Source organism: Cervus elaphus, chromosome 4 (assembly GCF_910594005.1).
Source record: "Cervus elaphus chromosome 4, mCerEla1.1, whole genome shotgun sequence".
Taxonomy (NCBI): domain Eukaryota; kingdom Metazoa; phylum Chordata; class Mammalia; order Artiodactyla; family Cervidae; genus Cervus; species Cervus elaphus.
The window spans coordinates 43793680-43814354 of NC_057818.1; the positions used below are offsets into that span (position 1 = coordinate 43793680).

General features: G+C 47.3%; 1 protein-coding gene across 2 annotated transcripts in view; it reads right to left on the minus strand.

Annotated features, from left to right (window-relative positions):
• RHPN2 (rhophilin Rho GTPase binding protein 2) overlaps window positions 1–10919 on the minus strand; it is a 67328-nt gene extending 56409 nt beyond the window's left edge. For both annotated transcript variants that reach the window (XM_043899077.1, XM_043899076.1), the window contains exon 1: window positions 10791–10919. In XM_043899077.1, coding sequence (XP_043755012.1) covers window positions 10791–10859 — 69 coding nt within the window. In that variant the 5' untranslated portion in view covers window positions 10860–10919. The remainder of the gene's footprint in view (window positions 1–10790) is intronic.
• Between the last annotated feature and the right edge of the window lie 9756 nt (window positions 10920–20675).

Consider the following 20675-nt stretch of genomic DNA (forward strand, 5'->3'; position numbering starts at 1 on the left):
TACTGGCCCCTGCCACAGGGGCTCTCTGCTAGTGGGGACCCACAGTCCTCAGCCACGCCTTAGTTCTTCATTGGATCCCAACAGGAGGAAGAACTGCTCCAAACTGGACTGAGGGCTTGTGCCCAGGACCCGTCAGACTGGCCTGGCCTGGGAACTGAGGACGGGGTGGGGGGAGCGAATGAACTGCCCTGGCCTCTCGGATCACTGTCCATAAGTCTTACAGTGAACCTGAGTCTGTCCACTATACAGTTTCCTGATCAGACTCAGGCTTGGGCAAGGGCGTTCGTCTCAATACACGGAAGGATGGTCCAACTGCCAACACACGAGAAAAGCAAGTACTAAGTGAAAGTTCAGCTTTCTCACTAGCTTAGTGGGGTCTCCCATATGTTGAACAGCCCATGTGGGCTGTGGTACAGCATCTTGGACCCCACAATTCTGAAGCGTGGAGGGTGAGTGAGCTACTCAAGATGGTAAAGGCAGAGGACTTCCCTGGTGGTCCAGGGGTTAGTTAAGACTTCATGCTCCCAATGCAGAGGACGTGGGTTTGATCCCTGATCAGGGAACTAGATCCCACCTGCCCCAATCAAGAGTTTGCATGAAATAAATATTAAAACAAACAAACAAACAAACAAACATGCTGGACACAGTAAGGGTGGGAGAGGGACTTCAAGTCCATGTCCTTTCTGCCACTCTTGAGTTAAGCTTGAGCAGCAGGAATGTGTGGGGATATGGGGACAGCTCACCTACCAATTCCCAGACATCCCTCTCATGGCTGAGGGCTGCCTGACATCACGCACACACACACCCTTTGGCCACAGTGACCCAATTCCCACTCTCCCACCTCGTAGCCTGTAACAATCAGGCTGGCAAATTCATGCTCCCGCACCTCCTTTCCAAGGGGAAGGACATCTGACTCATGCCTGGCCAGCTGGAAAACCAAACTCACCTCGAGTCTGATTCAAGGCGAGCACCTGACGTAGGATAACCAGAGCCCATCAGGGAGGGGCCTTCCTTTCCCCCATCAGCCCTGAACCTAGGAAGAAGTGAGACTGGGCAGCTGCAGCCACGTTACCCGGGTGGGGGAGTGTCTTCCCCAAAACAGAGCTAACCTCGGGGGAGCAGACTGAGAAACTGAGTCTTGGGCGGCATTGGAGCCCTAGATCAAGCCAGGCCTGAAGCCATTCCTCAGGACTTCTTAGCTCCAGGAGTCAAGTGCATTCCCTTTCTTGCCTACGTCATTTTTTAAAAATTGAGGGCTTTCCTGGTGGCTCAGTGGTAAAGAAGCCACCTGACAATGCAGAAGACATGGGTTTGATCCCTGACCTGGGAAGATTCCACATGCCACAGAGCAACTAAGCTGGTGCACCCCAATTACCAAGCCTGCATTCTAGAGCGTGTGCTCCCCAACAAAACAAGCCACCGCAATAAGAAGCCTGCATACTGCAACTAGAGAGTAGCCCCCACTCACTCCAATTAGAGAAAAGCCTAGCACAGCCAAAATAAATAAAATTAAAAATAATAATAATAAAAGTTGAGGTATAATTTACACATAATAAAATATACAGATTTTAAAGTACATAGCTCAATGGGTTTGGACAAAAATACACACACACACACATGTACACACATATATACATACATATATATGTATACACACTTGTGTAACCATTATTCCAATCAGAATATAGACAATTCTTGTCATCCCCCAAGGCAACCAAGCCTCTAGTGTCTATCATCCTAGACTTTTGCATGTTTTAAAACTTTGTATAAAAAAAAAAAAAAAGAACTTTGTATAAATGGAATTATATGGTATGTATTCTTTTGTGTCTGACTTATTTTGCTCAATAGATTGCTTTGGAATTCATCCATATTGTTGTACTTATGAGTGGTTTGCTCCTTTTAATTGCTGAGTGGAATTCCATTGTAAGAATGTACCATACCAGATCAAACCAGTCAGTCCTAAAGGAAAGAGAAAGTGAAAGTCACTCAGTCATGTCCGACTCTTTGCGACCCCATGGACTACACAGTCCAAGGAATTCTCCATGCCAGAATACTGGAGTGGGAAGCCATTCCCTTCTCCAGGGGATCTTTCCAGCCCAGGGATCAAACCCAGGTCTCCCACATTGCAGGTGGATTCTTTACCAGCTGAGCCACCAGGGAAGCCCAAGAATCCTGGAGTCAGAAGCCTATCTCTTCTCCACCAGATCTTCCCAACCCAGGAATCGAATCAGGGTCTCCTGCATGGCAGGCAGATTCTTTACCAGCTGAACTAGCAGGGAAGGAAATTAATCCTAATGGAAATTAACCCTGAACATTCACTGAAGGACAGATGCTAAAGCTGAAGTTCCAACACTCTGGCCACCTGATGCTATGAGCCAACTCACTGGAAAAGACTCTGATGCTGGTAAAGATTGAAGGCAGGAGAAGGGGACAAAAGAGGACGAGATGGTTGGATGGCATCACTGACTCACTGAACATGAGTCTGAGCAAACTCCAAGAGACGGTGAAGGACAGGGAAGCCTGGTGTGCTGCAGTCCACGGGCTTGCAAAGAGTTGGACACAACTGAGCGACTGAACGACAACCATACATAGTGTGCTTATTTGCCTAAATCATTTGGGAATAGATTTCCTGGTAACTGCAGCTAAGAAAAAGTCCTAACCAGAGTAAGTTCATCCAGAGTAAAAACTCTCTTTGTTAATATACATGCACATGTCCTTTGTGAACAAGCAAGTTATTTGGCTGGGAAATAAGTATTTAAGTGCAGGATCTAGGGGACTTCCCTGGTGGTACAGGGGCAAGGAATCTGCCTAGCAATGCAGGGGACACCCATTCAATCCCCGTCCAGGAAGATTCCACATGCCTCGGGCAACTAAAGCCCATGGATCACAATTACTGAAACCCGTGCTTCTAGAGCCCATGCTCAGCAACAAGAGAAGCTACCGCAAACAAGAGAAGCTACCGCAATGAGAAGCCCCTGCACCGCAACAAAGAGTAGCCCCCATTCTCTGCAGCTAGAGAAAACCTGCGCACAGCAAAGAAGACCCAGCATAACCAAAAACAAACAAACAGAAGAGCGGGATCTAGGGACTTCCCTGCAGTCCAGTGGTTAGGACCCTGTACTTCCACTGCAGGGGACATAGGTTTGATTCCTGGCCAGGGAACTAACATCCTGCACACTGTGTGGCCTGCCCCCTCCCAGAAAAAAGTAAAAAGTGAAAACAGACACACACACAAAAAGAGCAGGACCTAGGCAAACACCAGAGGCAGTGGATTTGGAAGAAAGGAAAGGCTATTCAACCCACACACGCAGAGACTGACAATGAAAAGGCAGACAGGCCAGGTCACTGGGAAGGCAGACACAGAGGCATTGGAGGAATCTTTCCTCCCAAAAGAGGGGGGTGTGGAGGGAGGGTGGGGGACTTGCTCTAGGCAGTGCCTGGCACCCGGCTCCCCCCACGCCCCAGAGAACCAGTGAGGCCCTTCTTCCACATAGCCAAAGATAAAACACACATGTAGATATGTTTCCAGCAAATTGAGGGCACAGTGTGAACTTGGGGTCTCTAGGTCAGGAGTGAGACTGAGTGAAGGGTGACCACACAGGGTCTCCTGATTAGAGACCCTCACACAGGGCATGGAAGAGGGGGTGCTTTTGGCTGCCTCTCTAGTGCACAAAGTTATTTTCTCTGCCTTTCGCACTCCTTCCTAGGATTATGCAATCCCTCACTCAACCACCAAGCTCTGGAAAGCACAATTGTTTGTTTATAAGTTAGCCAGAAACTGACAACCAGCAAGCACAGAAATAGCATGCGATACCCTGCAATACACAAAAATACATCTAATTTAACTTTTCACCACACTGGAGATTCACGGCAGTTTGGATGAACAGAATCTACCTCTTCCACATCCATAAAAATTAAAACATGAACTTGGCACTTGTAAAGAGGCCTCCTGACCTTCCATGATCTCTGCCGGGCGCCTCCCTCCAGCGTCCCCATCCATCCACACAGGGTTAGGGGCCACAGTATGAACCAAAATGTAGCTATAATCCTGAACGAGAGTATTCAGTCACTTCTACAAACCCACAGACACCTACTGTGTGGGTACAAAGTGTGTGCCACTCTACAAAGATTCGTGATCACAACATTTCTGTGAGTCAAATGTATTTTCAGACCCAACTAATGACCCATTTATTTCAACTGGTAGGATGTATTCCCTGATGGCTTAGATGGTAAAGAATCTACCTGCAATGCAGGAGACCTGGGTTCAATTTCTGGGTCGGGAAGATCGCCTGGAGAAGGGAATGGTACCCACTTCAGTATTCTTGCCTGGAGAATTGCATGGACCAAAGAACCTGGCGGGCTACAGTCCATGAGGTCAGACGTGACTGAGCAACTAATACATACACAGGATATACTCATTATTAGTTTACAGTTCTTATCTAGACCGGGGCTGGTATGTGTGTAATTTTGTACACTTCTGTAATTACCTTTTTTCACAACAATTTGTTACTTTTTTCGTTGCTTGTTTTTGGCCATTGCCATACAGGATCTTAGTTCAAAGACCAGGGATCTAACCTGGCTCCTTTCAGTAGTGAAAGCAAAGAGTCCTAATCATGGGATCACCAGGGAATTCCTGTTACTTTTCTAATACAATAACATTGGAGAAAAAGAAACTACTTCTGAAGTGGCAGTTTTTGATCCCCTGTCCTTTTCTCTTCTTAGAATCCAACAGAAACAGAATTTTCTAAGGCATATGGCCCTAGCGAACTCTGTGGGTCTGACTAGAAAGGCCAGGGGGACCTGCATCTCTCCCTGTTCCTGGTGCTGCAGGCAGGAGAGCTCGCCCCAAGCTGGCAACCCTTGCTGCCTGCTCCGCAGATGCTCAGCCTGATGCGCAGTCTGGTTAAGCTGCCCTGCACCTGTGGTTCCGCTGTTCTCTATGGCCACCTCCAAGGTAGCCTTTGCGTCATGAGACTCCAGTGTCTGAGCCAAAGGAGGAAGTGGTGATCAGGCTAAAGCCAATGCTCCGAATCATCAGGTGGAGGCTTGGAATCTGTCCAAATAGCCCCAGGAAGCAAGAGACATTTACAGTGTTACAGCTCATGGGGCTGACTCTCCTCTGAGTCACCTAAAATCCTGCGTCTGCCAGGGGACCCCCTCCTGGCCATAATGAAAGGGGAGGAGATGTTGATAACCACGCCCCCTGGGCTGCTGGTGTGCACCAGTGAAGCTGGTCAGACCCTCACTAAGGCCATGATCAGCCTGGATCCAGCCTGGCCTCTAGGATCTGGCTCAGACCATGGTGGGGTGGTGGGTGGAGGGTGGGGAGCAGATAGCATCGCAAATCTTTACACCTCCTCCTTCCCCCACCCCCACTGGGGGAAGGATTAAAAGCTCCAAGGGTGGGTTCAAACACCTGGAGAGACATCATCACCCGTCAGTAAAGGTGGTGTGGATGAACCCCCATGACCCAGCCTGGGCTCCTCAGCACGTTTCCCTACAGAGATGCGGACAGATAAAGCATACATGTGTCTAACAGGAAAGTATACTTCACTAAGATGAATGGTGCAGAGGAGGACCGAAGAGGAACCACTGGATCCAAATAAAATAAAATAAAATAAAATTTCTCCTTCCTTCTCAGCTGTATCCTTGAGGAAATCCAGAGTAAACAGGGCCCATAAACCAGGGCACAGTGAACCCTGGAGCCCTGTCCAGAATGAAGGCTTCAGAAACAACTTCTCCTCCAGCTCTTGGGTAAAAACAATGGAGCTAAATTCATTTCAGGCCATTAGTGTTCCCAGAGGACGGAGAGGCAGAGATAAGGTCTCACAATGCTGTACTTTGTACCAACTCTCTTCTTCCATATACTGCTACGCCCTTTCATTTAGATCTTTTCAACGGCCTTGGGAAACATCTTTGTCTGATTTTTCTCCAGCTGGTTTTCTCTTGGCCAAGAACAGATCCTCCTGTGAGTTTTAGGATTACAGGCCTTGGAGAGCCCCAGAGACAGGGCCAGCTCTCAGGACGCAGTGTCTTGGTAACGTGTATTACTCTGCTTTAACTCCAGGCCAGAACACACATTTTTCCAAGACACATTAGGCTGAGCATAGAAATCTGTCTGGGAAAAAGAAATTCCATTTCTACAGGTCCTTCTTTTAAGAAAGTAATTTATTAATTATTTGTATAGAACCATACCTCTATTTAAACATATTAGTTTAAAAAAAGAAAGAAAAAACGATGAGAAACCAGAGAAGAGAGAAACATACTGTGACGTGACAGACCAGAAAGTATTTGGTACTTTATGTTCTTAATTCAGAGACACTCCCACCCAGCCACCCAGCTACCCAGGCTGCTCACCCAGGAGGCCAGGGTCTCTGCTGGGGGTGTCCATGTCTGATCTGGGGCCAAACTGAATCCTTGTCCTCAGCTTTGTATAGCTACACCCTGCACGACCCCAAGAAGACCTTGACTTGCCAGAGGGCCTCCATCTCTGCAAGGATTGTCTCATACATTCAGGGTCTAGGACCAGCAGGCAGAGAGGACTTTCGGGCAATTAATCTTCATTTTGTGTACAAGATACACAATTCAGCTCTGAATATGGACCATGTACTCCCACCCCCCAACTTCTTGCTCTCTGAACTACAGCAAAAGAGGCTAATTGTCTAGTCAGGCATGGCCTGAGCTGTCCCAGGAAATGAGGCCCCCAAAGGGAAAGGCTACCCACTCCAGTATTCTGGCCTGGAGAATTTCAAGGACTGCATAGTCCATGGCGTCACAAAAAGTCAGACACGACTGAGCAACTTTCACTCACTCATGAACTGCCACAGGAGCCACAATGAGTCAGGGTCAAGTGTACCCCAAAACCTGAGAGCCATCAGGCTCACAGCTCGCTGCCACACCATAAGTGCTTTTTGAATGAACAGAATAGAATGGCACGTTCAAGAAAGGTTCAGGGACTTCCCTGGTGGTACTGTGGCTAAGACCCTGGGCCCCCAGTGCAGGGGGTCCAGGTTCAATCCCTGGTCAGGGAACTAGGTTCCATATACCACAACTAAGACATGGTGCAGCCAAATACATAAATGATTTTTTCTTTTTTTAAATTTTGGCTGTGCCACATGGCATGTGGGATCTTTGTTCCCTAACCAGGGATTGAACTCATACTCCCTGTGTTAGAAGCTCAGAGTCTTAACTACTGGACCAGCAGGAGAGTTCCATAAATAATTTTCTTTTTTTTTAAAGAAAGGAGGAAAGAGAGATAAAGAGAATAAGATAAAGAGATATAAGAATAAAGAGAGAAAGAGGATAAGAGAAATAAGAATGATAAAGAGAATAAGATAAAGAGAATAAGAATGAAGAAGTTTGACTTGACTGGAAACTAATTTGACCTGGTAAGTGTGCATAAAATCCCCAAAGACAGGACAGGGGGGGCCTGCCCTGAACATCCCAGTCTCAGGGTCCTCACTCCCTGCCCCCCATTGGCTCATGCACTCAGTATGTGCCCCAGTTGTTTCCAGTCCTCGCCTGCTGGGACCTCCCACAGCTATTGTCTCTCTCCCTTGGATCTTCACACATCACCCCATCCCAACATCTTCACTCTCAGCTTTCAAAAGTCTCTAGACCTCCCTCCTCATTCAAAACAAACCTGCCTTCTTCTCTCTCCCATACCCCTCCGGCAACTATTTTCTCTGCCCTCTTCCCCCTGTTCTCCCCCACACTGACTTTTGCCCCCAGTTCTCCACCTCATTTACCAACGACCCCCTAAAGCAGGTGGTCCCCAACCTCTGAGATCTAATGCTTGATGATCTGAGGTGAAGCTGATATAATAATAATAGAAATAAAGAGCACAATAAATGCAATGTGCTTAAATCATCCCCAAACCATCCCTATGCCCTGCCCCCTGGCCTCCCACCCCCACCCCACCCGCCCTGGACCCGGTCCGTGGAAAAATTATCTTCCACGAAACCAGTCCCTGGTGCCAAAACAGTTTGCGGCCACTCCCCTAAAGGACTACATCCAGTATTTTCCAGGGCTCTTCTGAATTGCCAACTTCATCTCTCTACTAGAGAAAGATCTCTTCTCTCAGCTGCCTTGACAGTCACCCTCCGGGCTTGTTTACCATCTCTCTGCCTGTCCCTTAAGTGAAGGCATTCTTCTCTTCTGTATTGGGTGCTTTTTCACAATATCCCACCGCATTCCACGTTGGGGCACCTCAAAGCTGCATCTCCAGCCCGGATACTCTCGTGGCTGCTGGGTCCATTGAGTGGACTCCCCACAGGGACCACTACTCGGATAACTCTTGGGGGCCTCAAGTCCACTGCCCCTACTTCAGCTTGCTGGTTATCCCAGCTCAGGGACCCTGACCATCCCCCCAGACACTTAAGGCAGACCTTCTGGAGTCCGCTGAGCAGCACCTTTCCCACCATATTTGGTCCATTTTGGTCCATCCCTGCTGACTGCCTTTGCTCAAGCCCTCTTCATTCCACAGACCCCACTGGGATCCCTGCCTCCAGTCTGGATGCCAGGTTTGACTTAGGGGTGCAAGCTGGTGGAAAGGATAGGTGGTGAGGATGTGTTTACCTAGTACTTTATTTAAGTTACTGAAAAGTCATCTGTAGTCCCTATCAGACTAAGACAAAGACAATGAGGATTAACCCTCCACATTCCCTGCCTGGCTCCACCCTGGCCCCACCCCCACCCCTCACCTACTGATCTCTCAGCTTTCAAAGTGGTCTTTCTGTGACACAGATCTCACACGTCTGCTCCTGAATGAAGCACTTAGATAGGTCCCCAAGTTCCCTTTCCCTGCATCTAGGATGTGTGACTCCCGAAAGGCCTGGTTCCCTGTTACACTCCACACCTCTGAGGGTTCACTCACAAGTGTTCACAATCCAGTGCCTTCACCAATGCTGTTCCCTCTATCTGAAATGCTCTTCCTCCCCTTCTTCACCTGTATAATGTCTAGCTGTTGTTCAAGGAGCATTTGTTCAGGGAAGGTTCCCAATCAATGCCTTTTATTAACCTTGTACTAAGAACATTCTTTGGACTAGTATGATGTAACACAATGATCATTACAAGGTCTCATTTTCAGAAGAGATGTTTCTAATTGCAAACCAGTGTTTCATCGTATTTCGCACCCATGATCCTCTTATCAACCATTGGGGAAACCGCACCTGAAAAACACTCAAGCTTTGCATCCGTTCACAGTTCCCTGGCCTTCCACCCTGTCCTATGCATATCCTCCCCAGGAAAACCTGTTCTGGAAGACCAGGGAACATAACCCTGGCGGGTGTTCACCATCTCTTCTGCCCCTCCCTCTGTCATTTCCCCCAGATGGTCCAGACATCCACCTGTTCAGAAGACAATTAATTTGGGGAGGAAATGAAATCTCAGAGAGGGGCAGCCACTGGCTGGAGGCTACACTGCAATTCTGGGGGTGGGGGGGGGGGGGGGGGTTGGCAGTCAGGGTCTGAGGCCCTAGGGCTAAGATTTCAGGATTCCCTGGCCTGGCCTCCTTCTGTAACTCCACTGCCTGTGGATCCTGTCCCAAATGCCTCACATAATTAGAAGTTTTAATCCTGTAATTCCGTGATGACATCTTTAACTTAAATACACCTTAAAATTACTTTCTTTTTTTTTTTTTTTAATGCTAAAAGCAATTTAACCAAAAAGAAATTTGCCAACTCTGTCCTCACCGGTCCCCAGAATCTTCTCCTGCCCATCCCGGAGGGACACGGCTGCTCACCAGAGAGCAAACGCCCCGAGGCAGAGTCAGGGGAGGAGGAGGAAGCCGCCCAGAGCGTTTTCACTGGCTCAATCATTAGGCTTGGAACAATTAAGAATTGATTGTTCTATGGGAAACAGTTTCACTCCCCTGTTTATAATTACGCCCTTTGCCTTGGGTCATAGAAGTTATTAAAAAACAACACACACACACAACTTCTCAACCCACCCAGTCCAGCCTGGCCAAGCCCCAAAGGCTATTTTTAGACTCGCTGGGACAGACAAGGAAGGATGGAAGGTGTCCCCGTGACTTCAGGTTCAAAAGCATCTTTGTAGCCCGGGCCGTGCCACCTGCCGGCATCCCAGCGACCCCACTCGGTGCGTTGGGCCTCTTTTGAGGGGCTGAGCTACGAACTGTTAACTTCAGGGAGACAGGCCACCATATGCACCAAGCTCCCGCGAAGCCGCACTCGCCACAGGTCTCCACAGCAATCGGGTAAATCCGCTTTAGAGTAAAATGGAGAGGGGGCGAGATCGCCGCCCTCAGGTCTGCCGCGCACAGAGAAAACGAAGCCCGAAGTCCCCTCCCGCCCACTAAAAAGTCCAAGAGGCGTACACTGGAAGCATTCTGGAGGCAAAGAGGGGACATCAACCCTCCTGAGCGGCTCCACTTCCACGCGCCACGGCCAAGCGCTCGGGTGGAAGCTGGGCTCGCGTCGCCACGCGCCGCGACGCCAGCGCTCGAGGAACCGTCCCTGCCCCAAGCGCGCGGGACGGCCGGCGGGGGCGACTCCGAGAGCCCCTCCTGGCCCAGTCCTCCGTCGGCAACTGCGCGGGGCGGCCCGGACGTCCCCCCACCCCCAGCCCCGGAAGTCACCTGCTCTCGGCCGCCGGGTGCACCGCCGCCGCACCCCTCACCGCGAGCCTCCTCCGAGCGCGCCCCAGGCCCGTGCGCCCCCTCCCCCTCCCGGCCTGACCCACCCCGGCCTCGCGCTCTGCAGCCCCTTCCACAGCCTGGAAGGAAAGAGGTCTGGAGCTCGCGGACTCCCCGCCCGCCCATAGCCGCCCACCTTCCGAAAGTAGCAGTTGCCCTCTTTCTCCAGCGGCTGGGGGGCTGCAGGCAGCAGCGCGTCAGTCATGCTGGCGGCACGGGCGCGCAGAACTGACTGAAGCTCAGCAGCGCGCTGGTCCCACAGGGCACCCAGCCCCGCCCCCGCCCCGCCTCCGCGGCCGCCCCCACCTCCAGCCCCGCCTGAGGCCTTGCCTGGAGCCCTGCAGACCTGGCGCGGCCCGCAGAGACCACGCCCCCGGCCCCGCCCCGATCCGGACTGGCAGCGCGCAGCACTAGCCCTTGGCGAAGCTGGCGGAGCTGCGAGCACAAGCCCCTGGGCTCTTCATTGGTCCCCCTCCCAGCCTCAGGGGCTTAATCTGGGCGCGGTTGCAGCCTCAGCCCAAGGGCGCAGGGGCGTCTCGCAGCGAGGCCCAGGTTGGGGGATTCAGCCTCTTGTCTAGAACCGTGGGCGTAAATGCAGCGCGTGGGTGTAACTAAGGCTCCTGAGCGCACGCTGCGGGGACAGTGACCAGACCCGACGCCACTTTTCGAGGGCGCGGGGTGAGCGCGGGATCCCCCAGGGCCCAATCCGGGACGCTGGGGAGTTGGCTGCGCCACCGAGAGCCTTGGCGGGTAACTCAAACCGATTGGCTCGGTGATCAATCCCCAGTCCCCCAACCCGCGTTGCAGAAACTAGGCAGATCCGCTGGGGGTCGCGGATGGCGGGAAGAGAGAGGTCCACCCAAGGAGAAATCCCCAGAAAAGGTTTCGTGCCCAAGAGGTTCGACAACTGCCCTTTTTAACCACCACTTCAAACTTGAGATTCCTCAACTGCAAGATAAGCCCCTATCACTGTCGAGCTGGTCGAAGGTATTGCAACAAAAGTGGTGGATAAGCGCTTAGCTTGCGCAGTAGGAACGCGAATAGTTTAGGAGCGGAAGGAGCTCCTGGCGATAGAGGTCGAATCGCTCTCTCGCCCACCGCCAGCTGATCGGTGGACTCCGACCCTAGAAGCCTAGCAGACAAGTTGAGGAGACTGGGCTGCTGGAGCCGGAAACCCCCCAGCGGGTGGGGCCACGCCCCTCTTGGCAGATGTCCTGAAGTTCCTACGCCCTCCCCCAACCAAAGGACACCTTTGCGCAGTTCCTGCTGCATTTGGCAGTCGCGGTAGGTGCCACGGGTAGAACACAATACAGTTTGCTTTCTGTCTTTTTTTTTTTAAATGTATTTATTTGACGGTGTTAGGTCTTGGTTGCAGCATACGGGATCTGTGTTGCAGCATACGGGATCTGTGTTGCCTCATACGGGATCTTGCGTTGTTCACGGACTCTCCAGCTGTGGTGCATGGGCTTAGTTCCCCCATGACATGTGGGATCTTACTTCCCTGACCAGGGATTGAGCCTGTGTCCCCTGCATTGCAAGGCAGATTCTTAACCCCTTGGACTATCAGGGAAGTACCTACAGTTTGCTTTCTAAACAAGCCAAAAAGGGAGATATATTAGTGGGTGACCGAGAGTTTAAAACAAATAGTAGCAAAAACCAAGTAAACGTCAAAATAAATAAATAAAAGCTCATCACCATTGCAGGCTCCAAGAAGCAGCACGAGAAAAGGCGTTCTTTGAAAAGGCCTGTTTTAATACAGAGCCTGAAGAACCTTAAACATCTGGGACAGGTATTTTGGGAAACTGCGACAGACGCAGAAATTTCCCTTCTCAGTGTCAGAAGTGAGTAAAGTACCAAGTTAATTTCAGCATTGTGGGTCACCCAATAATTAATTCATTGCACTGGAAATGTACCACCACCACCACCACTCACCCCCACCCACCCCACGCCCGAAGCGTGCGCTTGCGCTGGGTCTTGAGAACAACCGCTTCCGTTTGAGGGAACCAGGAGTGACAGGTCACTGTTATGTTTGTTATACTATTACCACTGCTAATAATAAAGTTGTCAATAGTAGAACCTCTTCGCTAGCCAGAAAGTTTACGAATATGGTTCACGACCCTTCTGCAAATAAGAGAATTAAATAATCTCCATTTAACAGGTGAGAAGATGGAGGCTCAGAGGAGTGAAGTGGTTCCGAAACACTGGCCATTAGTGGCTGAGATCACTGTTCAGGGCTGCTGACTCCAGTCATTCCCTGCTACTCTCAGATTTTTGTCATCTCTTTCTACTACCTTTAAGCTCCAATCGCCTTTACAATTTGTCACATACATATGTCACGTACTATTTTTTTTTAATTTCCTGGCTGCACTGTACAGCATGTGGCAACTTAGTTCCCCCGCCAGGAATTGAACCTGTACCCCGTGCAGGGAAAGCATGGAATCCTAACCACTGGACCACCAAGGAAGTCCCTGTCACTTGTACTATTATTGACTTAAGAGTCTAATTTAAAATTACCCACTTTAACAAACTTTATTTTAAAACACAACTATGTCATAACTGTAAGTGGAAAACCAATGTTACTTTGTCCTATGGGAACATACACATTAAAGTGAATATCTTGAAAACCAAAATCTGTTATTTAATCTAGCCTAACACCTTTACCTTCTTGAACTGCTTCTTTTTTATTAAAAAGGGAGAAGAGCAAGAAGAGGTAGCCTGGTGTTAAAGACACCTCAGCCCACCCTGAGAGCTGGCTGAGACGAGCTCCTGGACATCTTTAGAGGAAAAGAAGCACTTCTTTATGTGTTGTTGTGGTTCAGTTGCTCAGTGGTGTCTGACTCTGCAACCCCATGGACAGCAGCTCACTAGTCTTCCCTGTCCTTCACCATCTCCTGGAGCTTGCGCACACCCATGTCCATCAAGTGGGTGGTGCCATCCAAACACTCCTTCTCTGTCATCCCCTTTTCCTCCTGCCTTCAATCTTTCCCAGCATCAGGGTCTTTTCCAATGAGTTGGCTCTTCGCATCAGGTGGTCAAAGTATTGGAACTTCAGCTTCAGCATCAGTCCTTCCAATGAAAATTTAGGGCTGATTTTCTTTAGGATTGACTGGTTTGCTCTCCTTGCAGTCCAAGGGACTCTCAAGAACATATTTCGAAAACATCAGTTCTTTGGTGGTTAGCCTTCTTTTTGGTCCATACATGACTACTGGAAAAACCATAGCTTTGACTAGACGGACCTTTGTCAACAAAGTGATGTCTCTGCTTTCTAATATGCTATCTAAGTTGGTTATAGTTTTTCTTCCAAGGAACAAGTGTCTTTTAATTTCATGGCTGCAGTCACCATCCACAGTGATTTTGCAGCCCAAGGAAATGAAGTCTGTCAATGTTTACATTGTTTCTCCATCTATTTGCCATGAAGTGATGGGACTGGATGCCATGATCTTACTTTTTTAAATGTTGAGTTTTAAGCCAGCTTTTTCTTTCTCCTCTTTCACTTTCATCGAGAGGCTCTTTAGTTTCTCTTTGCTTTCTGCCATAAGGGTGGTGTCATCTGCATATCTGAGATTACTGATGTCTCTCCCGGCAATCTTGATTCCAACTTGTGCTTCATCCAGCCTGGCATTTCACCTGATGTATTCTGCATATAAATTAAATAAACAGGGTAACAATACAACCTTTACATACTCCCTTCCCAATTTGGAACCAGTCCGTTGTTCTATGTCTGGCTCTAACTGTTGCTTCTTGACCTGCATACAGGTTTCACAGGAGGCAGATAAGGTGGTCTGGTATTCCCCATCTCTTTAAGAATATTCCACAGTTTGTTGTGATCCACACAGTCAAAGGCTTTGGTGTAGTCAATACAGCAGTAGATGTTTTTCTGGAATGCTCTTGCTTTTTCTATGATCCAACAATGTTGGCAATTTGATCTCTGCTTCCTCTGCCTTTTCTAAATCCAGCTTGTACATCTGAAAGTTCTCAGTACTGTTGGAGCCTGGCTTGGAGGATTTTTGAGCATGACCTTGGTAGCACGTGAAATGAGTGAAATTTAGGGTAATGTGAACATTCTTTGGCATTGCCCTTCTTTGGAATTGGAATGAAAACTGACCTTTTCCAGTCCTATGGCCCCTGCTGAGTTTTCCAAATTTGCTTACATACTGACGGCAGCATTTTAGCAGCAGCATCTTTTAGGATTTGAAATAGTTCAGGTGAAATTCCATCACCTCCATCCACTAGCTTTGTTCATAGTAGTGCTTCCTAAGGCCCACTTGACTTCACACTCCAAGATGTCTGGCTCTAGGTGAGTGATCACACTATCATGGTTATCTGGGTCATTAAGATATTTTTTGTATAGTTCTTCTGTCTATTGTTGCCACCTCTTCTTAATATCTTCTGCCTCTCTTAGGTCCATACCATTTCTGTCCTTTATTGTATGTCCTGACAGGCATCTTCTGGCCCTGGGAACCATCTGTGTGTCCCTCCTAGAGGCTGTGCAGCACCAGACGTCTGTAGACATTCTCATGACTCCTTGCAGGGGGCTCACAGGCCTGAGCCCTTATCTCTGATCCTGCTGCGATCAGGAAATGAGAGCTGCTGCTGCTGACCCAGCAGGACGGTAACTTCTGACCCCCTATTTGTCAACCCTGTTGGTTTTGCGTGTCACGGGAACCGCCAATGAGCCTCTGTGCTCCTAATAAAAGAGCCGGGTTGGGAACTCCTGAGACAGGCAACGGTTAAAATCTCAACTATTTTGTCAAGTCCCTGCTTTACCTTCTGGCTGGGGCCAGCAGTTGACTCTCCAGGGATTCAGTTTCTCCAAATAAAATGTAAGTCTCACCTCCTAAGACCTGCTTATTGACAAAAGGAGCGCTGGTTTCTCTGGGAGTAGCCTGATGCACATCCTCTCTTGGAGAATCTGATGAAATTTGCTAAGTTAGAAGCCGAAATCACAATGTAACCCTTAAGTGAACGAAATTCACTGTGAATTATAGATCCAGGGACTACCCTGGCTCTCCAGTGGTTAAGTCTCTGCTCTTTCAATTCAAGGGGCTTGGGTTTGATCCCTTATTGGGAAACTAAGATTCCACATGCCCTGCAGCATGCCCAGGAAAAAAAAATTATAGATCAAATTTGCATTTTTCAAGAAAAAAATCTTAGAAATTGCAGCCACGTGGTGCCATGGAGCACTGACTTGAGAAAACCACACCAGGCTCTGTCGGCTTTGCCCACTAAGTCACCTTGACCAGACCCTTCTGCCCCTCGTGGCCTCGGTTTCCCCAGCTCTGAAATATAGTCAAGCGCATAGCAGTCGTTTATCGCATACTTTATGGCAGGAACTATGCTATGCACTTTGCATACATGATCTCAGTTGATCAGCAACCCTATGAAGTGGGTACTTTATCATTCCCACTTTACAGATGAATACGTTGAGGCTCAGATGTTACTAGTCTGGTAAGTTAGATGGCCTGATGTTACAGCTCACATTATGCTACACTACACTATTGCATGTGATTTAAAAGGAAAGATATTTTGGCATATTGGGAAAAAGTGATCAGGAATTAAACATAAATCAGTGACAAAATAGCTCCCCAAAATATTAGTATTAGTATTGGTATTAATGAGAATGTGAAGCAACCAGAATCTTGTACACTGCTTGTGGGAGTGTAGATTGGTACTCTTGCTTTGGAAAACTGGCATTTTCTACTAAAGAGGGATATATGCATAACTTGTGATCTAGTAATTCCAAATCTAGATACATCTAGAAATACACACATCTGTTGTCCACATGCACAAGAATGTTCATAGCTGCACTTTTCAAAGTGAAAGCGTTAATTGCTCAGTCGTGTCCAGTTCTTTGTGACCCCATCCACTGTAGCCCACCAGCTCCTCTGTCCATGGAATTCTCCAGACAAGAATACTGGAGTGGGTTGCCATTCCCTTCTCCAGGTGATCTTCCCAACCAAGGAATAGAACCCAGGTCTCCTGCATTGCCGGCGGACTCTTTATCATCTGAGCCACCAGGAAAGCACTTCTCACAATAACCCCTTATTTGGGACTTCCCTGGAAGTCTAGTGGTTAGGATGTTTCGCTTCCACTGTTGGGAAGCACATGTTCAACCTGTGGTTGAGACTGGGATCCTGCATGCCCTACAGTGATGCCAAAAATTTTTTTTAAAAAAGCACCTAACTGGAAACTTCTCAAAATGCCCATCAACTGTAGAATGGTTAAGAAATTGTGGTGTACTCACATAAAGAAAACTAAGTTATCTCTATTATTAATATAAGCAACATATATGTTGTGAGCAAAATGCTTGGCTTACAAAACTATGGTTGAGCCAAAGAAGCCAGACACAATGCTATGTGACTCCATTTTATGTAAAAAAAAGAAAACAGGCACAATTAATCTATTCTGAGGTTATTGCTGCTGGGATTTGGGGAATTTTCTGTTTCTTAATCTGCTGGTTGTTACACAGGCGTGTTCACTGTATGAAAACGCACAGAGCTATGTGCTTGTGATTTCTGCACTTTTCTGTACATATGTCCATATTTCAATAAGAAAGCTCAATGGGAATAAATTGTTGCTGTTCAGTCGCTAAGTCGTGTCTGACTCTTTGTGACCCCACAGACTGCAGCACACCAGGCTTTCCTGTCCTTCACCGTCTCTGAGAGTTTGCTCAAACTCATGTCCACTGAATCAGTGATGCCATCCAACCATCCCACTCTCTCTGGCCCCCTCTTTCTCCTGCCCCCAATCTTTCCCAGCATCAGAGTCTTTTCCAAAGAGTCGGTTCTTTACATCAGGTGTCCAAAGTATTGGAACTTCAGCTTCAGCATCAGTCCTTCCATATTTCCTTTAGGATTGACTGGTTTGATCTCCTTGCTGTCCAGGGGATTCTCAAGAGTCTTCTCCAGCACCACAGGTCGAAAGCATCAGTTCTTCAGTGCTCAGCTTTCTTTATGGTCCAACTCTTACATCCATACATGACTACTGGAAAAACCATAGCTTTGACTAGATGGACCTTTGTCAGCAAAGTGATGTCTAGGTTTGTCATAGCTTTTCGTCCAAGGAGCAAGCATCTTTTATTTTTGTGGCTGCAGTCACCATCTGCAGTGATTGTGGAGCCCAAGAAAATGAAGCCTGTCAGTGTTTCGATTGTTTCCCCATCTACCTGTCATGAAGTGATGGGACTGGATGCCATGATCTTACTTTTTGAATGTTGAGTTTTAAGCCAGCTTTTTCACTCTCCTCTTTCACGCTCATCAAGAGGCTCTTTAGTTTCTCTTCTTTTTCTGCCATTAGAGTAGTATTATCTGCATATCTGAGGTTGTTGATTCCAGTCAATCTTGACTCCAACTTGTGATTAATCCAACCTGGCATTTTGCATGATGTATTCTGCATAGAAGTTAAATAAGCAGGATGACAATATACAGCCTTGATGTACTCATTTTCCAATTTGGAACAAGTCCATTGTTCCATGTCCAGTTCTAAAGGTTGCTTCTTGACCTGCAAACAGATTTCTCAGGAGGAAGGGAAGGTGGTTTAGTATTTCCACCTCTTTAAGAATATTCCACAGTTTGTTGTGATCTACACAGTCAAAGGCTTTAGCGTAGTCAATGAAGCAGAAGTAGATGTTTTTCTGGAATCCCCTTGCTTTCTCTATGATCTAGTGGATGTTGGGAATTTGACTTCTGGTTCCTCTGCCTTTTCTAAATGCAGCTTATACGTCTGGAATTTCTTGATTCAAATACTGTTGAAGCCTAACTTGAAGGATTTTGATTACTACCTTGTTAGCATGTGAAATGAGCTCAACTGTATGGTAATTTGAATATTCTTTGGCATTGTCTTTCTTTGGGATTAGAATGAGAACTGACCTTTTCTGGTCCTGTGACCAATGTTGAGTTTTCCAAATTTGCTGGCTTATTGAGTGCAGCACTTTAACAGCATCATCTTTTAGGATTTGAAATAGCTCAGATGAAATTCCATCCTCTTCTATCTTTGTTAGTAGTGATGCTTCCTAAGGCCCACATGACTTCACGCTCCAGGATGTCTGGTTCTAAGTGAGAGACCACACCATCATAGTTATCCAGGTCATTAAGATCTTTTTTGTATAGTTTTTCTGTGCAATCTTGCCACCTTATCTTAATCTCTTCTGCTTCTGTTAGGTCCTCACCATTTCTGTCCTTTATTGAGCCCATCTTTGCATGAAATGTTCCCTTGGTATCTCTCGTTTTCTTAAAGAGATCTCTAGTCTTTCCCATTCTATTGTTTTCCTCTGTGTCTTTACACTGTTTTCTTAAGAAGGCTTTCTTCTCTCTCCTTGCTCTTCTCAGGAACTCTGTATTTGTGAGTGACATTGATTCCCAGGCCTTCAGAGCAGGGTTCTTTGTATGTCATGAGTACCAGCCCACCACCAGCACTGATGATGGACCATGAAAAAGAAATTATTCCCTACCCAGGTGATTCACCCATCTTCCTATCTGCAGGTTCCTGATAAGATTCTGAGATTTGTAGTTTCTTGCTTGTCTGAATAAGAAGGGAAGTGGTGTTCCATGCTAAAATAAGTGGTGTTTTAGCTTCTTGGGGCTTCCCTGATAGCTCAGTTGGTAAAGAATCTGCTTGCAATGCAGGAGACCCCATTTGAGACCCCAGTTCAATTCCTGGGTTGGGAAGATCCCCTGGAGAAGGGAAGGGCTACCCACTCCAGTATTCTGGCCTGGAGAATTCCATGGGCTATACAGTCGCAAAGAGTCAGACACGACTGAGCAACTCTCACTCTTTTTCTGTTTCTACAGCTCTGCAGAAAAACACGCTGTTTATGGGACTTCCCTTGTGATCCAGTAGTTAACACTCTGTGCTTCCAGTGTAAGGAGTGCAGGTTTGATTTTTGGTTATGGAACTAAGATCCCACATGACTTGTTGTCAAAAATAAAAATAAAAACAACAACAAAAAATGAAAAACCATGCTGTTTAGGGATTCCTGCTGCCAAGATTCAGGAATATTGGGTAGCAAGTGACCAAAATTGAAGGTGAAGCATTTCTGAAGATCTGGAGTCAGAAAGGTTGGTTTACTAAATGCTTGTGATTGTCAGAAATCCAATAAAGTAAACTCTCAGCAATAAATTTATTGGAGTTTTCTCACCTTTCAGAAGCTATAAGCTGTAAGAAAATTAGCTAGGGTAATTTAGAAATAAAATCATGGACCTTCATGGTTTTTCTGGGTATATGGGTGAACCCCTAACCTTCTTTACTTTCAAAAGCTCCTTATTCACAACAATTGATGATCAAAGGATGGTGCTAGGGCCCTGCAGGACTTCAATAAACAAAGATACTTTCTCTTTAGTACATTAAATTTCTCAAGGCAGGAAAGGAGCTAATCCATACAAAAACCTTTAAAATGAAAACCAAGATACTGACATGGAAGGAAAGACTATCATGGATGTAGCTAAAAACAAAAATTCAAATGGTGCAATGTTGTAGACATGTATCCCCCTGCTCTGATTTCCTTTGATCAGTGGCAACCACTGTTACCAGATTCTTTGGGGAGTTTCCTGGGGATATAGCATAGTTTTGGATGTACTGTGTCCCTACGTTGTGGATGCAATAATCATGGTAAATTTGGCTTTTTATGCTTTCTCTTAATATAAATGGCAGTACTCTGCCTCACTCTCTGTCTTGCTCATTTAACAGCATCCTCTGGAAATACTCACCATCAGCATTTTTATTTTTTAAATTGTATCTATCTATTTATGTCTATTTTTGGTTGTGCTGGGTCTTTGTGCTATGTGCAGGCTTACTCTGGTTTCGGTGTGGCCAGCTTCTCGTTGCAGTGGCTTCTCTTGTGGCAGAGCATGGCCTCTAGGGCACGCAGCTCGGGGCAAAAAACACTGTCTCAGTAGTTGTGATGCATGGGCTTAGTTGCTCTGTGGCATGTGGGATCTTCCCAGATCAGAGATCGAACTCATGTCCCTTGCATTGACCTGCAGATTCTCAACCCCTGGACCACCAGGGAAGTTCCCTATCAGCA